The sequence below is a fragment of the Tenrec ecaudatus genome, chromosome 4 (genome assembly GCF_050624435.1).
Source record: "Tenrec ecaudatus isolate mTenEca1 chromosome 4, mTenEca1.hap1, whole genome shotgun sequence".
Classification (NCBI taxonomy): Eukaryota; Metazoa; Chordata; class Mammalia; order Afrosoricida; family Tenrecidae; genus Tenrec; species Tenrec ecaudatus.
Window position 1 is genome coordinate 120,669,138 of NC_134533.1, and position 17,294 is coordinate 120,686,431.

The 17,294-nt window shown below is 40.4% G+C and overlaps 1 protein-coding gene across 1 annotated transcript in view; it reads left to right on the forward strand.

Moving 5' to 3' along the window:
- Positions 1 to 17,294, forward strand: part of TBCEL (tubulin folding cofactor E like) — an 82,365-nt gene that overhangs the window by 20,060 nt on the left and 45,011 nt on the right. Inside the window, exons 2-3 of the mRNA XM_075546726.1 lie at positions 14,840 to 14,999; positions 16,798 to 16,937. Of these exons, the coding sequence (XP_075402841.1) occupies positions 14,867 to 14,999; positions 16,798 to 16,937 (273 nt within the window). The 5' untranslated portion in view covers positions 14,840 to 14,866. The remainder of the gene's footprint in view (positions 1 to 14,839; positions 15,000 to 16,797; positions 16,938 to 17,294) is intronic.

The following is a 17,294-nucleotide window of genomic DNA, read 5'->3' on the forward strand; positions in this document are numbered from 1 at the left end:
CTGGGTAATTTCATTGCACCTTTTCTTTTGCTCCTGAAAGAGAAGCAGCTGGGCGGCCCTGAGGGTACCCTTCTGCTCTTCCCTCCGGTGCGCGCACAGTGGAGCTGTGTGCTGTCCGTGTTGACCCTGTCAGCCTCCCCCTTTCATCTCAGCTGCTCTTCTCATTGGCATTTGGTTCTGAGACCCCAGGTGTGTTTTATTTCTACTATCTTGCTCTTTCTCAGTCGTGTTGTACAGAAGTCTCTGTATCTATTCTGCCATCCATTTAAGCTTTCTCTTCTTCCTGGATCCTCATTTCCTTTAAAAATTATTATATTCCACTGGGTCTAATTTTCCATTTCTTTCCTCATAGAAAATGGATAATAGAGATTCAGAAATGCGGTCACACGTTATTGGATCATTCCCAGATATGCCATCTAAACATGCTTTACATTTTGAGTAGAAGATGAATGTGTGTGGCAAGTTCAAATGAGTCAAAAGAGTAGGGAGTGCAAAGCAAATCTCCTTTGCAGTCTGATGTTTTCATTTTCTAGAGGCAACCATGGGCACTAATTTTACTGAATTCTGTTTTGTCCTTTTCAAGGTAGTCTAAGCATATGTAAGCAGATAAATCCATTTTTATAGATTCAAGTTTTATATTTTGGGCAATCAATGAGGTAGTATTTCAGAAGGGGTGAGTGAGGCAAGTGGCATTCATGCTGGTGCAGTGTGGTAATCTATAGAAATTTCTTTGTGTAGTATGTGTTGCTCTTCCATATTAGCATAAAGATAAATCTGGTATCTTACATTATTAGTAGTCAGATATGGCTCCTTATCTGTTTTGAGTTGTCATACTAATTTTGACCTTACCTTTCGTTAGGGACATAAAGTATTTATTGCATGCTAGCAATTGAGGTGCGTGCCTGCATGCTTATAAACCCATCTGACAAAAGTACACTGAGCATCTTACCCTATAAGATGTGCCTTATCCTGGCTTTTTCCCTGGACAAGAGTGGGGCAGGTCAGAATGTTGAGACGCACAGGAGTCGGTCACTCTGTGACTTCATAGTGGGACCAGGCAACAGCATCCACGATGCTGGCTCCCCTGGCGTTTATAGCAATCCAGAACACTTGTACATAGACAGTAGAGTGCTGCCAACTGGCGAGGAAGTCTAATGTGATTTGACACCTGTTGTTTCCAGAAAGTCAGAGATTTATCCCCCGCCCTTAAAAAAAAAAAAAGAAGCCTCTTTGAAATGGTTCCAATTAAAGATCTTTTTTTTGCCCTGTATTTCCTCATTTTCCAATCTGTTTTGGCTTTCAGCCTCATTTACCCACCCACTATTCCTTCTTAAACAGCCCCAAAAGATTTTTAATAAATGTATGGTACTGATACATTTTGAGTCCCTTTTTCTTTTTCAATCGTTTTATTAGGGGCTCATACAACTCATCACAATCCATACATACATCAATTGTGTAAAGCACATTTATACATTCATTGTCCTCATCATTCTCAAAACATTTGCTCTTCACCTAAGCCCCTGGCATCAGTTCCTAAGTTTTCCTTTCCCTCTCCACACCCTCCTCCCACATGAACCCTTTATAATTTATAAATTATTACTTTGTCATATCTTGCCCTGTTCAATGCCTCCCTTCACCCACTTTTCTTTTGTCCATCCCCCAGGGAGGAGGTCACATGTAGATCCTTGTAATCGATTTCCCCTTTCCAACCCACTCTCCCTCTACCCTCCCAGTATCGCCACTCACACCCCTGGTCCTGAAGGGATCACCTGCCCTGGATTCCTTATGTTTCCAGTTTCTATCTGTACCAGTGTACATCCTCTGGTCTAGTCAGATTTGCAAGGTAGAATTGGGATCTTGCTAGTGGGGGAGGAAAAAGCATTTAGGAACTAGACTAGAGGAAAGTTGTATGTTTCATCTTTGCTGTACATTGTACCCAGACTGGCTCGTCTCCTCCCAAGACCCTTCTGTAAGGGATGTTCAGTGTCCTACAAATGAGCTTTGGGTCTCCACTCCACACTCCCCGCCTCATTCACAATGATAAGATCTTTTGTTCTGATGATGCCTGATCCCTTTGACACCTCATGATTGCACAGGCTGGTGTGCTTCTTCCATGTGGGCTTTGTTGCTTCTGAGCTAGATGGCTGCTTGTTAACCTTCAATCCTTTAAAACCCCAGAGGCTATCTCTTTTGATAGCCAGGCACCATTGGCTTTCTTTGCACCTATTTGTCTTCAGCGATCATATCATGGAGGTGTGCACATAATGATATGATTTTTTGTTCTTTGATGCCTGATAACTGATCCCTTCGGCACCCTGTGATCACACAGGCTGGTGTGTTTCTTCCATGTGGGCTTTGTTGCTTCTGAGCTAGATGCTGCTTGTTTACCCTCAGGCCTTTAAGACCCCAGACGCTATTTCTTTTGATAGCCGGGCACCATCAGCTTTCTTCACCACATTTGCTTATTCACTTGCTTTGTCTTCAGCGGTTGTGTCTGGAAGGTGAGCATCATAGAATGTCAATTTAATAGAAGAACGTATTCTTGCCTCGAGGGCGTACTTGAGTGGAGGCTCAATGTCCTTCTGCTACCTTAATACTAAACCTATAAATATAGGCATATAGATCTATTTCCCCATCCTCATATATAAATATGTTTGCAAATGTACATACATGCCTCTATAAAGCCCTTTGCCTCCTAGCTCTTTCCTCTAATGCCTTTGAGTTTCCTCTTGTCCCACTATCATGCTCAGTCTTCATCTGGTTTTCAGTAATTCCTCTTGACTACATTACCCTTGACCATGCCCTACCAGGCCTCCTACACCCTCCTCAGCACCGATTTGGATCACTTGCTGTTCCCTTGTCCCTGGGTTTATTAACACCACTACCTTTCCCCCCCACCTCACCCTGTCCCATGTCCCCCCGGAACTGTCAGTCTCGTTTTCTCCTCCAGATTGTTCATCCAGCCTATCTTATTTAGACAGACTTGTGGAGATAATAACATGCACAAAAACAAGACAGAGCAAAACCAAGCAACAATATACAACAAAATAACAACAAACCAATGACAAAAAATCCAAAACACAACAAGAAAGAAAAGCTTGTAATTAGTTCAAGGACTGTTGGCCTTTAGGAGTGTTTTCCAGTCCAGTCTGTTGGGGTATCATGCCCTGGCCCCAAAGCACATTCCCTGGGGACCTCGCTGCTCTTTTCCTTTGCTGTTCTCTTGCACTGCCTTAGTGTTTTGCCTTGGTGTGAGTCCCTTTTTCTAATTCAAAATGCCTATTAATATGTATACCATCGGCATTCCTGGAAAGCTGTTTCAATAGAGAATACTGGGAAATGATGAAATGATTGTGCCCGGTGTAGTTTTTCAGTCTTAATAAATAAAAACAACAATTAGAAATACTATTTTGAAGAGTTGTTAAAAGCCCAGTGTTGAGGCTATGGGGAAAAACTTGTATATTCTCACGATTCTTGCTTGCTTGGAATTATTTTACCTTGAATATGTCTTTAATCTTATCATCCTTAAGCTTGTCTGTATTTAAAATGAGAATGCGCTAATTACCCATGAGTAAAACTAGGTTGAGTTATGTGGCTTTGAAACCTCCAGATACACTGTAGTATTAAACTCAGTCGTCATTATTTTGACACTGACACTTCAGCACTCTCCCCTCACACTTTTTCTTCCTTTGAATTCTCACTTGTATAGAAAGTAGCAATGCAGCTTGTTTTCATTTTTGTTAAATATTTGTGAAAGCGTGGGCATTGCCCTCGAGGCAGGTGTATCTAGTTTTCTTTTTATATATTAGCAAGTAAGTAAGTAACTTGGCTCCAGGCTCACTTGAGACACTTTTTTGACAAAAGCTATGGTGTTATCGAAGGAGCCCCGGTGGCATATTGGGTAAACACTGCATGCTAGTCACAAAGTGGGAAGTCGGACTCTACCAGCTGCTCCAGGAGCAAGGGGTTCTACTCAGCCCTAGAGAGTCACTTTGAGTTGGAATCTCTTCAGAGCAATGGTCTGGGGTGGTATAGCACCTGCTCTATGTTGCCTGCTGTTGGTGATGATCGCAATGGGTGTAGAAAAGACTTTTCCAACAAAAGTTGTCTAATATTCTAGTGATAGATGTAACTCAGCTTTGCAGGCACTCATCACTTTGTGACTGGAAAGAACCTGCTTTGCACTAAAACAGGCTCTATCATTAAGCTCACAAATGAGGATTTTTATTTTATACCTATGCATTTAAACAAATCTAAATTACAAGCCCAGAGGAAGGTTTTAGTCCCTTTATAAATGAAAATATTAAAGTAGATAAAAGGTTAAATAACTAGTGTATGGTTCTCTAGCTAATAGCGTACTTACTGCCATCAAGCCAATTGACTATATCGACTCTGTAAGACAGTAGAACTGTGCCTGCGGGTTTCCGAGACTGTGGATCCTTACAGTTGAAAGCCTGGTCTTTCTCTTGCTAAGGAGTTAGTGGTTATGCAGTAGCATAACTCACTACACTACCAGAACTCCTTCTCCCCAGCCTATAGTTAATGGAACCTAATTTTTCTGTGCCCTTTTGCTTCTATCATAGTATAGTCTACTGCTCATCTGTCAGTTTGCCCTACTGTGATGTCATCTTACATTACTTTCTAATGTGAAGTTATGAAAACTTATATTTCATATACTAACACGATCATCATTGGGGGACAGGACTCAGCAGAACTTCCAGACTGAGGAAGGAAGGAGTAAGCTATCCATTTTTGAGAGATTTGCCCATGGAAACCTTATGAATAGCAGTGAGACATGATTGTCTGATGTAGCACCTTTGTTAGTCTGGGTTCTCAGAAGAAGCAAAACCAGTTATGCCTATATGTGTATTAGCATTTGACATACAAAGATGTATATCAAGAAATGACATGTAGTTGTAAAGCAGGTAAGTGCAGCTCAAGTCTGTGGATTAGATGTTAACCTAGAGGCTTCTCCTGACTCCTGTAGCTGCAGGGGTTGATAAAGCAGGAAGACCACAGGCTAGTGAAAGCAAAGTTGATAGAATCCAAGGTCAAGAGTCTGCTAATGCCTCTGGGGATTGGCAGAAAATACGGCAGGAAGTCAGTAAACCAAATCTAGGAACCAGTCCCAGCACAAGTGACAAGCTTTTCTGCAGTCTACTTCAAAAGGAGTAGGCCACACACCCCAGGAGTCTTCCTTCCATTTCTTTAGGGCTCTGTCCTGACCAAGGAGGGCTTGCTCCACTACATTTGCTGGCTGTTCACAGGGTTGATTACATTGTGTTCGATCCTATCGTGGAATTAATTTCAGTGTGCTAGATCACTTCATGAGGGTTAGTGCCACCACATTGACACAAAACTTAACTCTCACCATACTGGAAGATGAGCCCCCCAACTTGGAAAGTACTTAGAATATGATTAGGAAAGAACTGCCTCCTTGACGAAGAGTCAACTTTAACGACAAGATGAGGCAAAGCTTTCAGGATCATCATTTGCTGATGGAATATGACTCAAAATGAGAGGAAACAGCTGCAAATGTTGATAAATTATTGGAGCATAAAATGGACAAAGACTGAATCTATGAAAATTGAAAGGTATCCTAAATGAATTGGAGCCCATAAAGATCAATATTTTAGACATCAGTGAGCTGAACTGAAACAGGAAACAGTATTAACAATTTTGAGTTGATCAGTCATATGGTTTACTTGGCAAGGGATGATGTGTTCAAAATAAATGGCATCCCAGTGGTTGTCAACAACATTTCAAGACCTTCCTTGAAGGTCAGTGCCACATGTGGTAGGATAATGTCTACCAGGAAGTAACCCACCCCCCCCAAACTGGAAAAAGGTCCCCCTGGGTGGATCTTTCATATTCACATTTTCCCTGGTAGGCAAGCATCGAGTAGTAGTGCACCAAGTGGTGTCCCTTGGGAAGGTTCTCTGTTCAAAGTGAATATTTTTCTGAAAGCAGTTTCACTCAAACCTCACATTTTGTGATGGCTGATTTAAGAGAACATTGTGTGGCTGTGAAATTCAGTTTTCTGCTCAGGAAAAATGATGCAGAAACTGCTGTGATATTGAACATAGTTTACCAGGACAGCACGGTGGGGAAAAACTCAAGTATGAGTGAGTAGTTTGCTCATTTTCAGAAATGTTGATTGATGACAAACCTCATTCTGGACGTCCTTCAACTTCCTGAACAGAGGGATGAAAAAGTGGACTTGTAGTGCATTTGGAGTTCGTTCCACCAGGTCACAGTATTAATCAAGTTTTCTATTAGAGGTTCTGAGAAGATTGTGTAGCAGTGTGCAACTAAGGAGACCTGATTTGTAGCAGATGGGACACTGGCTTTGCACCATGACAATGTACCTGCTCACATCTCAGTCTGCCAATTTTGGGCACACAAAAAAAAATAGGATTCCTCACTCCCTACCCACCTTACTCATTTGACCTTGTTCTAGGTGACTTCTTTTTATTTCCTCACATGCAGAGGGACATGAAAGGACAGCAATTTGATGACACAGAAGAGCTGAAGAAACAATGAGGGAGGTGCTGGCAGCCATCCAAACAGATGAGTTTGAAAAATGTTTCCAAGAATGGAATCACAGATTTGACTGATGTATTAAGTGTAATGGAGAGTACTTTGAAGGTGATAAGGTTGTTTTTAAAATTATATAGTTTTAGAGGGTGTGGGGGGAATTCTAGGTGTTTTGTTGTTGTTTTTTTCAGTACTCGCTTGTATATGCACAAGGACAACCAGATTCTATAACTTACTCAAATTTACGAACAAGCACTAAACCAACGGAGAAGAAATTGAAGATTTCTACTAACTTTTTTAGCCTGGAATTTTTCAAACATGTAATCAGGGTGCATTGATAATATTGCTGATTGGAATTCAAAAATTGGAAGCAAAGAGGAACATCAGTGGTTGGAAAATGTTGCCTCTTTATGATAGAAAAGAAGCTGGAGAGTACAATTTCGCAGGACCAATGACTTTCCTTATCAATCAACAAACTACACACATAGACCTTGCCAGGTGGAATACATAGGAATCAAAATGATTTCTTCTGTAGGAAAAGACCATGGGCATTGGCTGACTGGAAAAGGTCATTAATTGCTCATACTCGGGTTCAGGTTGAAGCGGAAGAGAATTGAAACAGGTACATGAGAGCCAAAATATGATCGTGAGTGTGCCCCACCCAAATTTAGAGCCCATCTCAAGGACAGATTTGACACATGGAACACAAGTGAACAAAGAGCAGGCGAGTTGTGGGATGGCATCAAGAACATTGTACATGAAAAAAAGCCAAAAGTTATTAGAAAGATAGGAAAGAAAGAAAAGACCAGAGTGCATGTCAGAAGGGGGTGTGAAATTTTCTCTTGAATGCAGAATTCTAAAGCAAGAGGAAACGGTGAAGGAAAAAAGCTGAACAAAGTTTCAAAGGGCAGCTTGAGAACTCAAGTATTCTCATGAATCAAGCTAAGACCTGGAGTTAGAAACCTAAAAAGAAGAACATTCTCGACATTTCATTTTTCTTTTTTTTTTTTTAAATACTTTTAATGGGGGCTCTTACCTCTCATCACAATCCATACATTCCTCCAATGGGTCAAGCACATTTGCACATAGGCCGCCATCATTTTCAAAGCATTCTCTTCCCACTTGAGCCCCTGATATCAGCTCTCCATTTCTTCCCTCTCCTTCACACACCCTCCCTCACGAGCCTTTGGTAAGTTATAGATTATTTTTCCCATATCTTACATCATCCTCCATTGCCCCTCTCAACATTTCTTAAATGGAAAGAACCGAAGAAAACAATTCAAGCTTCAAGTTGTAATATTGGTGGATTCTCTAGGCAAAACAGTGATGCATGGAACATTCAAAGAACAAATACACAGTCACTTTGCAAACAAGATTCAGGTTCATTTCAAGTTCCACTATTTCAAATGTTTAATAACTGATGGCACTGAATGAAGAAGTCTAACTGCACTGAAGGAGACATTGGTGGAGAACAAGTCTCCAAAAATTTACTAATTTTTTTGATTACTAATTGGACTGCTTGAGCCAGCCGATGTGCTCTGGGAACACTCACTAAACTGTGCCAGGACATTTGCACGACCATCCCTTGGCCAGTGGACTGGAAGTAATCTATGTTTGTGCCCATTCCAAAGAAAGGTGACCCAACAAAATACAGAAATGATCGAACCTGTAATATCACATGCACATGAATTTGTGTGGAAGTAACTCAGAAGTGATTGCAGCAGTACATTAATGAGGCTCTGCCAGAAATTCAAGCTGGATTCAGAAGAGAACTTGGCCCTGAGAATATCATGGCTGCCGGCAGATGTATCTTGGCTGAAAGCAAAGAGTACCAGAGAGATGTTCACTTGTATTTTATTGACAGTGAAATAGCATTGGACTGTATAGACCTTAAACTATGGATAACATTGCACTGAATGCCAGAACACTTCATTGTGCTCAGGTAGAGTCTGTACACAGACCAGGAGGCAGTAGTTCAAACAGCAAGGGGATACTGTATGGTTTAAAATCAGAAAAGGCGTGTGTCAGGGTTGTACTGTCTTACCATACTTAATCTGCATGCTGAGCATGTCATTAGAGAAGCTGTAGTATATGACGACGAACAGGATAGCAGGATTCGAGGAAGACTTATTAACAACTGGTGTTATGCAGATGATACACCCTGGTTTGCTGAAAGTAAGGACTTGAAGCATTTGCTGTTGAAGATCAAGGACAGCAGTCGTCAGTGTGGGTTACAACTCTGTAAAGAACACCCAAATCCTCCAAGTGAGCCCATGGGGAAGAGATTGAAGTTGTCAAGGATTTTATTTTACTTGGCTCCTCAATCAATGCTGATGAAGCAGCAGTCAAAAAATTCAAACAAGGTATTACATTGGGCAAATCCATTGCAAAAGACCGCTTTAAAGTGTTACAGAACAAAGATACCACTCTGAGGACTAAGGTGCTCATGACCCACGCCATGATATTTTCGGTTACTTTATACGCATGGGAAATTTGGCAAGGACAACACAATAAAGAAGAATTGATGCATTTGGATGATGATGTTGTCAGGTAATATTGTAAGTACCAAGGACTGCCAGAATAACAAATAAACCTGTCTTGGAAGAAGTATAGCCAGAAGGTTCCTAAGACGAACGAGAATGGTGAGACTGTCTCACATACCTTGGACTTGTTATCAGGAGAGACCAGCCCCTAGAAAAGGACATGATGCCTGATAATGGGACTGTGGACAAGAAGACTGTCTGATACGCTGAGTTGGCACAGTGGTTCTGACAGTGGCCTTAAGCATAGCCATAATTGGAGGATGGTGCAGGTCTGGGGCAGTGTTTTGTTCCGTTGTAGGTAGGATCGCTGTGGGAACTGATTCCATGGCACCTGACAATAACAATATAATGACACCTGCATATTTTAGAGCTTTATTACCTCAGCCATGCAATCTAAATGTTTGTAATTTTAAAGCTCTTCGACAACCTGTATGTAATTCAAGTAGTGTAGATATTAACCTCTTATTTTACAGATGAAGATACTTAAGCCCCAAAGAAGTAGAAAGACTTACTTGGCTCAATAAAGCTATTAGGCAGTAGAACTGAGTGGGTGTAAACTTACTCTTGAATTCTCTCCTTTCTGCTTAGCCTACTGAAGGCTAGTGGTCTTAGTACTCACCAACATTACCTTACAGGGTGGATTTTCTGTGAATTGGTATTGAAGAAATTACTTAGCTTTGTTCCCTTCACAATGTAATGGTGGATTCAGGACAATCGTGGGCAAAATACTTAGCATTCAGTATAATTAAATTAGATGAACACAAAAAGCCAATTAAGGCAACTACAGTGAATTAAGCACGGCACCATTGATAGTAAACAATTTGTAATGTTATTTGGGTAATATCAAACAATCCTTTTTTGGTGTGTGTGTGTGTTTAATCATTTTATTAGGGGCTCATACAACTCATCACAATCCATACATATACATCAATTGTGTAAAGCACATTTGTACACTCATTGCCCTCATCATTCTCAAAACATTTGCTCTCCACTTAAGCCCCTGGCATCAGCTCCTCATTTTTTCCCTCTCCCCCTCCCCCCATGAACCCTTGATAATTTATAAATTATTATTTGTCATAGCTTGATAATTTATAAATTGTAATTTGTCATATTTTGCCCTGTCCAACGTCTCCCTTCACCCACTTTTCTGTTGTCCGTCCCCCAGAGAGGAGGTTATATGTAGATCCTTGTAATCAGTTCCCCCTTTCCAACCCACCCTCCCAGTATTGCCACTCGCACCACTGGTCCTGAAGGGTCATCGCCCGGAATTTCCCAAACAGCCTTTGAGAAGCTTTTTGCAACCCATTCCTGTTAGTTTCTTCCAGAAAAAAAAGGGTAAGTGGTCATTTACTCTGTAAATCTGTAACCTTGTTCATGTCGCCTATTTTTGCGCGGTTTACCATTCTGTCTTCTCATCAAAACTTTTCAAAACATTGGCTTTACATCCAACTACCTGGTAGTCTCTTCACTTTTTCCTTTAGGATTTGCTTTCCCTGCCTGTTCTTAGTTTGTCCTGCTCTTCTACTCGGACATTCTCCATGTGCTCCACCAACCCACATTTCTTACCTCGTTTCAGATTGTTTCTTTGGTACTTGAGAATGGGCATGCGTAAAAGAGAATCTATTTTTCTCCTGAAACATCTTTTTTTTTCAGATGAATTCCTTATTCTCATATATATTTTAAAATTATTGTATTGGGCGCTCGTACAGCTCTTATCACAATCCACACGTACATCCTCAAGCACATTTGTACATTTGTTGCCATCATCATTTTCAAAACATTTTCTTTCAACTTGAACCCTTGATATCAGCTCCTCATTTTCCCCTGTCCCCCATATCCCCTCCCTCATGCATGTACCCTGACTGGCTCCTCTCTTCCTTGTGACCCTTTTGTAAGGGAATGTCCAGTTGTCTACAGATGGGCTTTGTGTCTCTTCTACACTCCCCCTCATTCACATTGATAGAATTTTTTGTTCTGGGTCTTTGATGATCCCATCGATACTTTGTGATCACACAGGCTGGTACGCTTCTTCCATGTGGGCTTTGTTGCTTCTGAGCTAGATGACTGATTGTTTACCTTCAAGTCTTTTAAGACCCCAGATGCTAGATCTTTTGATACCCAGACACCATCAGCTTTCTTCACCACATTTGCTTATGCACCCATTGTCTTCAGCAATTGTGTTGGGAAGGTGAGCATCACAGAATGCCAGGCTATTAGAACAAAGTGTTCTTGCGCCGAGGGAGTACTTGAGTAGAGGCCCAATGTCTGTCTGCTGACTTAATACTTAGCATATAAGTATATGTGCATAGATCTATTTCCTGATCATTATATATATATTTACATATGTACGTGCCTGTATTTAGACCTCTATAAATGCCCCTTTGCCTCCTACTGCTTTCCTCTATTTCCTTTACTTTCCTCTTGCCTTCACATGTGTTTTGTTGTTGAGGATGTAGATGGGAAAACATACACCATTTAACAGTTTTTACATATATTATTCAATAATACTATGTTCTTTGCATTGTGTAACCAACCATTCTCACCCTCCTTTTGTGAGTTCTTGCCCTCCTCTATTAACATAAACCCACTGCCTTCTAAAGGTCCTGATTTTTCTAATCGGCGTTGTCAATTTGATCTTATATAGACACATCTTAAAAGTGTGATGCTCAAGGCTGATGTGATACTTAAGCTAAACTGAAATTCTTTAATTTTTAAAAAGACTTCAGGAATATTTTTATTTTAAGCTTTAAGGGTTATCTCAGGGCCAACGCTGTCAGCCAATCATGTATCCTACATGGCTCCAGAAAGTCTAGAGTCTATAAGAATTAGGAATTGTGCTTTGTATTTCCCCCTTTTCATCAGGATTCCTTTATAAAATTCTGGATCCCAAGGTTCAGTAATTATAACCAGACACCATCTACTTGTGATCTCAGGACAAAGGAAGCACTTGTTCTTGGAGGCAATTAATTACACAGTCCATATCCTTCTTTCATTCCTAAATCTTTCTTCCTTTGCTGCTCCTGGTGAATAGAGACGCCTTTTTCCTTGAATGATCATTTCATGCTTATTCATTTCATATTTGTCAAACCCATAATTGCTAGGGTGAGTTTTCTAAAAATATCTGATTATTGTATTCCTTCTCATAAATTCCCCTACAGGATAAAAATCAGCCCTTAAGGTGGCTTACAAAATCTCATGCTTCCAAGGAAGTCCCCAGGCTACAAATGAGGTTTTTGTATCATTAATAATTTGCAGGTCAGTCAGAGAAGATGCCTCGAGTTCTTAGTTAGCGTTCCTCTCGTGTAAGAAGTATCGCTGGTGGTGTAGTGGTTATATGCTGGCCTTCTCACCGCAGGGTCAGCAGTTCTCCATGGGTGTGGTGTAAGGCATTCTGTACCTGCAAAGGTTAGTTTCAGAAACCCACTGGGGCAGTTCTACCCTGTCCTTTAGAGCCACTTATGAGTTAGATCTACTCAGTGGTAGTGAGTTTTCAGTGCAAGACCAGGTTCAAAGCCTCTTCAATGATTTAAACAAAATGTGCAGCAGATACAGGTGATAGTGATGAATTTATTTCAAGTAGGGGTTGGTTGAATTATTTCTCAATTTACATAGCATTAAAGGGGGGCTTCAAAGATAATGAATGGTGTCCTGAACAAAGATGACTGCCAACCTCACTTTGAATGTGCGTGACTCTTCCATAATCTTGTAATTGTAGGCCTCTCCACACCTCTTTTAGATGTCTCCTTCTGGGACATTGACCTGTAATTCTTCCCATCCTTGGCCTACCGTCCAAGTTGGCATCTGTTTTCTTAGGCAATGGAATTGAAGAAGTGGAAGGGCAGATGGCACATTCTGGCCGTTTACAAGAACCTCCTCTAGAAGCTACCACCCAATACTTCATTTCCATTCCATTAGCTACAACTTTAGGCCATAGACCTACAAGGGGGTACCCAATAAAAACTAGAGTTTTTATTTCAAAGCTATGTATTTACATTTTTTTTCTTTAATGAAACAGCCTGATTACCTTCAAAGTACTCTCAATTATACTTAACATATCTGTTAAATATGCGATTCCATACTTGGAAGAATTTTTCAAGCTCATCAGTTTGGATGGCTGACAGTGCCTCCCTCATTGCTTTCTTCATCTCTTCTTTGTGGTAAATCACTGCCCTTTCATGTCCCTCTGCATTCAAGGAAACAAAAAGAAGTCATACAGAGTGAGGTGAAGTAAGTAAGGTACTTGGGGCAAGAGAGGCATGCTGTTTTTTTGCCAAAAACTGGCAGACTGAGATGGCTGCATGAGCAGGTGCATTGTCATGGTGGCAAAACCAGTCCCCTATCTGCCACAAATCAGACCTTTTTTCCATTGGGAAGTTGGTAGATGTCCAGAATGAGGTTTGTCATCAATTGATGTTTCACTTTTTTGAAACAAGAAAACAGCTCGTACACTTTTGAGTTTTTCCCATAGCATTGTCCTTGTAAGCTGTGTTCAACGTCACAACATCACAGTTCTGCGGCATTCTTCCCGAGCAGGAAACACATTTTCATAGCTGTTCTCTTAAATCAGCCTTCACAAAAACCAAGGTTTGCGTGAAACTGCTTTCACGGAAAAATTCCCTGTGACCAGAGAGAACCTTCCCAGGAGACACCACTGGGTGCACTAACTCACAGCAAGTGGCTCACTGTTCACCTAGGGGGGAAATGCCTACCATGAAAGCTCTGCTGCACTGGGTGCAAGTCTGGTGTTTGGAGGGTACCCCCTCGTATTCCTAACTACTGTGGAAGACGAGGAGAATGGATCTTAAGGGACAGACAGAAGTCTCTATCATCTGTCACTCATGAGAATGGAGTCCCTGGGTGGTACAAGCACTCAGCTGCTAACTGAGAGGTGGAGGATCAGCTCCACTCAGAGGCACTTCAGAAGAAAGGCCTGGTAATCTCGAAAAATCCATCACTGAAAACTATGGCACACATGGGCTGCCATGAGTTGGAGTTGACTTGATACACCCGATTTTTGTAATCAGAATGATTAAATTGATTGATTTTGAAAGAGGAAAATGCAGATGTGTGCATATAGAAAAGAAAAAAAAGACCTTTCTTTGAAGTAGTATATTAAAAAGTTAGAATTTCTCAACAGGTTTTCTGAATTTGTGTTCTCTGGGGAAAAAAGTGATTAAAAGTAGATGGTCTAAAACCACCAGAATTAGATTACTGATCTGTCCACTTTACTCAATTGGATTTTATGTTCTATTTCTTCTTTTAATTTTTGTGATAGTTGTTAATGTTAGAATTCTTCTGTAGGCTCTTCATGTTTTGTTCATCTCTGTTCAAGTGTAAAACATCACTTTTCATGTTATTTGTTTAGAAATTTGAAAATGTATGTAAATGAATATATTTAAAGGATTCCGTTCAAACTATTTAGTTTGATATGATCAGTCTACAGCTCCTTTTATTTTTTCCCCCAGCTATCGCATGAGTGCTATGTGCCAGCCAAAAGTCTTCCTATTATTTTTGCTGGGAAGTGATTTCTTCCTCTTCTAAATTTTGTAGTTTTTACAATCTTTATTGCCACTATCATGTACTAAACAAACTATACCATAATTAAGTAAATTTCTTTGCATATTTAGCGTAAGGCCCCAATCACAGTACAGGTTTCTTGAAGCAGTGACTGTGGTCCGTCCGAAATGCCCAGCCTTCTAAATAATTGGGTCTCATTAAATATTCCTTTTATGAGTCAAGTAATTTTGATGATTTCTTAGTTTCTTGTAGAATTTTAGGAAGCAAAGATGGATCAACCTAGTGGGAGAAGTTTTATGCAAGTATTATGTGAAAAATACAGTCCTGAGAACTTTCCTTACCGCCGTGGGCCTGGGATGGGAGTCCATGTCCCAGCCACACCTCAGGGCTCCCCCATGAAAGGTAAGACAAGTGGGACCACACCCTTCATTTACTGGGGCCTCCTAGAGCAGTAGGAACCCTGGGTCGCCCAAACACTCCTGTTCTAATTACCATCTGAAAGATCAGTGCTGCCAGCCTTTGCAGAGGAGCTGGAAGGTAGACTTGGGGATCTGCTTCCACAGGTCAGAGCCTTGAAACCCGATGGCACAAGCCTCCATGACTTGAAATGGACGAGACAGCAGTTAGCAAGACTTATGGGCTTAAACCAAAGTGTTTTTGCTTTGTTTACAAATTATTTTCTCTATTCTGAATGATTAGTTGAATAGTCTTGTCCTCTTCCTGCGATTTCAGCTTCATTAAAGAACCTGGCAGGAACTATTTACTTCCAGGTTGGCCAGAAGGCATTTTAGGTGTGCTCATTAAGCAGTCATATTTGAGTGATAATTTCAATACCTGTTCTTTCAGCGTACTTGGAGGGTGCAGAGAAGGCAGTTCTTGGCTGACCTGTGCCCTCAAGGACTTTACAGCCTAAAGCCTAGTTGGATTACAAGATGCTCGCACTTAGAAACATATGACACCAGGTAGATTGTGTTAACCCAATGAATAGCACAAGGCGTAGGAAAGAAATTTAGAAGAGAATTAATTAATACTATTAGGAACGTTTTCAAAAGTGAGACTTGAACTAGCCTTTCAAGGATGAGTAGAATTTCATTAGCGGAGACAGAAGCATTTTAGAAGAGAATTATAATGAGCTCAACTAGAAATGTGTAAAATGAGTTTTTCGTTGGACATTTAGTTTAGTGTTGCAATTAACAATCCTTGAAAGGAGATCTTTGTAACTGTGTGGACTCAATATTAAATCAAAGTCTTAGTAATTCCTATGTCCAGTGGGACTAGGTGTTTATTTCTCAGTACTATTCCCTTGTGGTAATTTGTCAGAGTTCATTCCCTTTTGGAGTAATTTCATACTGGAAAGCACTAAGTTGAAAAACTATATCGTTTAAGCCGCCATTGATAAAATATTAGTCCCTTAATAAATCCCTGTGTTATGACAAATGGGAATAGAGTGGTTGAATGCTCATGTGTATCCTTTTTGTTGGAGGATATTACCACATGTATTCTTGAACCTGGCAGCATCTGCTTCCTCAGTTTTGACTGAGTTCATTGAGTAGTTAGAAAATTCTGAAACACTTAAAAAGCATTTTTTTTTCCAAAAAACAGCTTTTTTCATAAGGGACAAATTGGGGATGATTGATGGACAAGTATGAGAAGCAGAAATGTACATTTTTTTTAAAAAAAGAGGGACTTAGAGAGAATCTCATGAATGACAAGAATTTGAAGGACAGAAGTAGTTTAGCAGATAGACTATATAATTGAGATAATTTCAAAGACAGCAAAAGGTGAGGGTAATCATCAGAGAGAAAGAGACGTCCAGATGCTTTTGCACTCAAGAAAATACATATCTGAGGCAGTGGGAGCCCAGGCATGAATTGGCATGGATCTAATGTTCTGATGATAATGTAGTCTGATGTTCAGCTCATGGCTCTGCTGTTGGCAACTGTGATCAGCGGTCCTGCTGGGAGTTAAACCCTGAAAGACTTGAGTTGGTACCAGTCCAGTGCTTCCTGATCTCCCCGGGGCCGTATTTGGCTATATCCCCCTAGAAGTACTCTTGGATCCCATTATATCCAGAAATTTTCAAGCCTTTATATAATTTTGCACAGTTTGATTTTTGTTTCTTGACGATTCCTGGGGGGCCGAACATATGGAGACAAGAATTAGGCTGACATAGAAAGTGTCTTGTTTCTCTGTGATTCAGATCGCCTCAACCTTCCAAGTATACTGGTGTTGAACAGCTGTGGAATAACCTGTGCAGGAGATGAGAAAGAAATTGCTGCCTTCTGTGCTCATGTGTCAGAACTAGATCTTTCTGACAACAGACTTGAAGACTGGCATGAGGTAAAGTAGCTCTATTGCTCGGTCTAGGTGAGATGCAGCAGTAACCCAGTATTTTTATTTTTCATGCTAATAACCAGATCTGTCTGTCTTAAGATAATAACTAAAAAAAAAAACAGATAATAAGCGAATGCTTCAACTTTATTTCTGTGTTAATTTTTCAATTATCTTTGTTATTGCAAACTTTTCCCTCATTGTCAAAAGCCCCAGCAGGTTATTGAGACTACAGGGTTTTTTTTTTTTAGTGGTTTATACCTCCTAGGTTCATTTTCTGCTGCTACTTCAATAGTGATTAGTATAAATGGACATACCATCACTTAAAAATAAAGCTAAGATGATAGAACTCTATTCTTATTATTG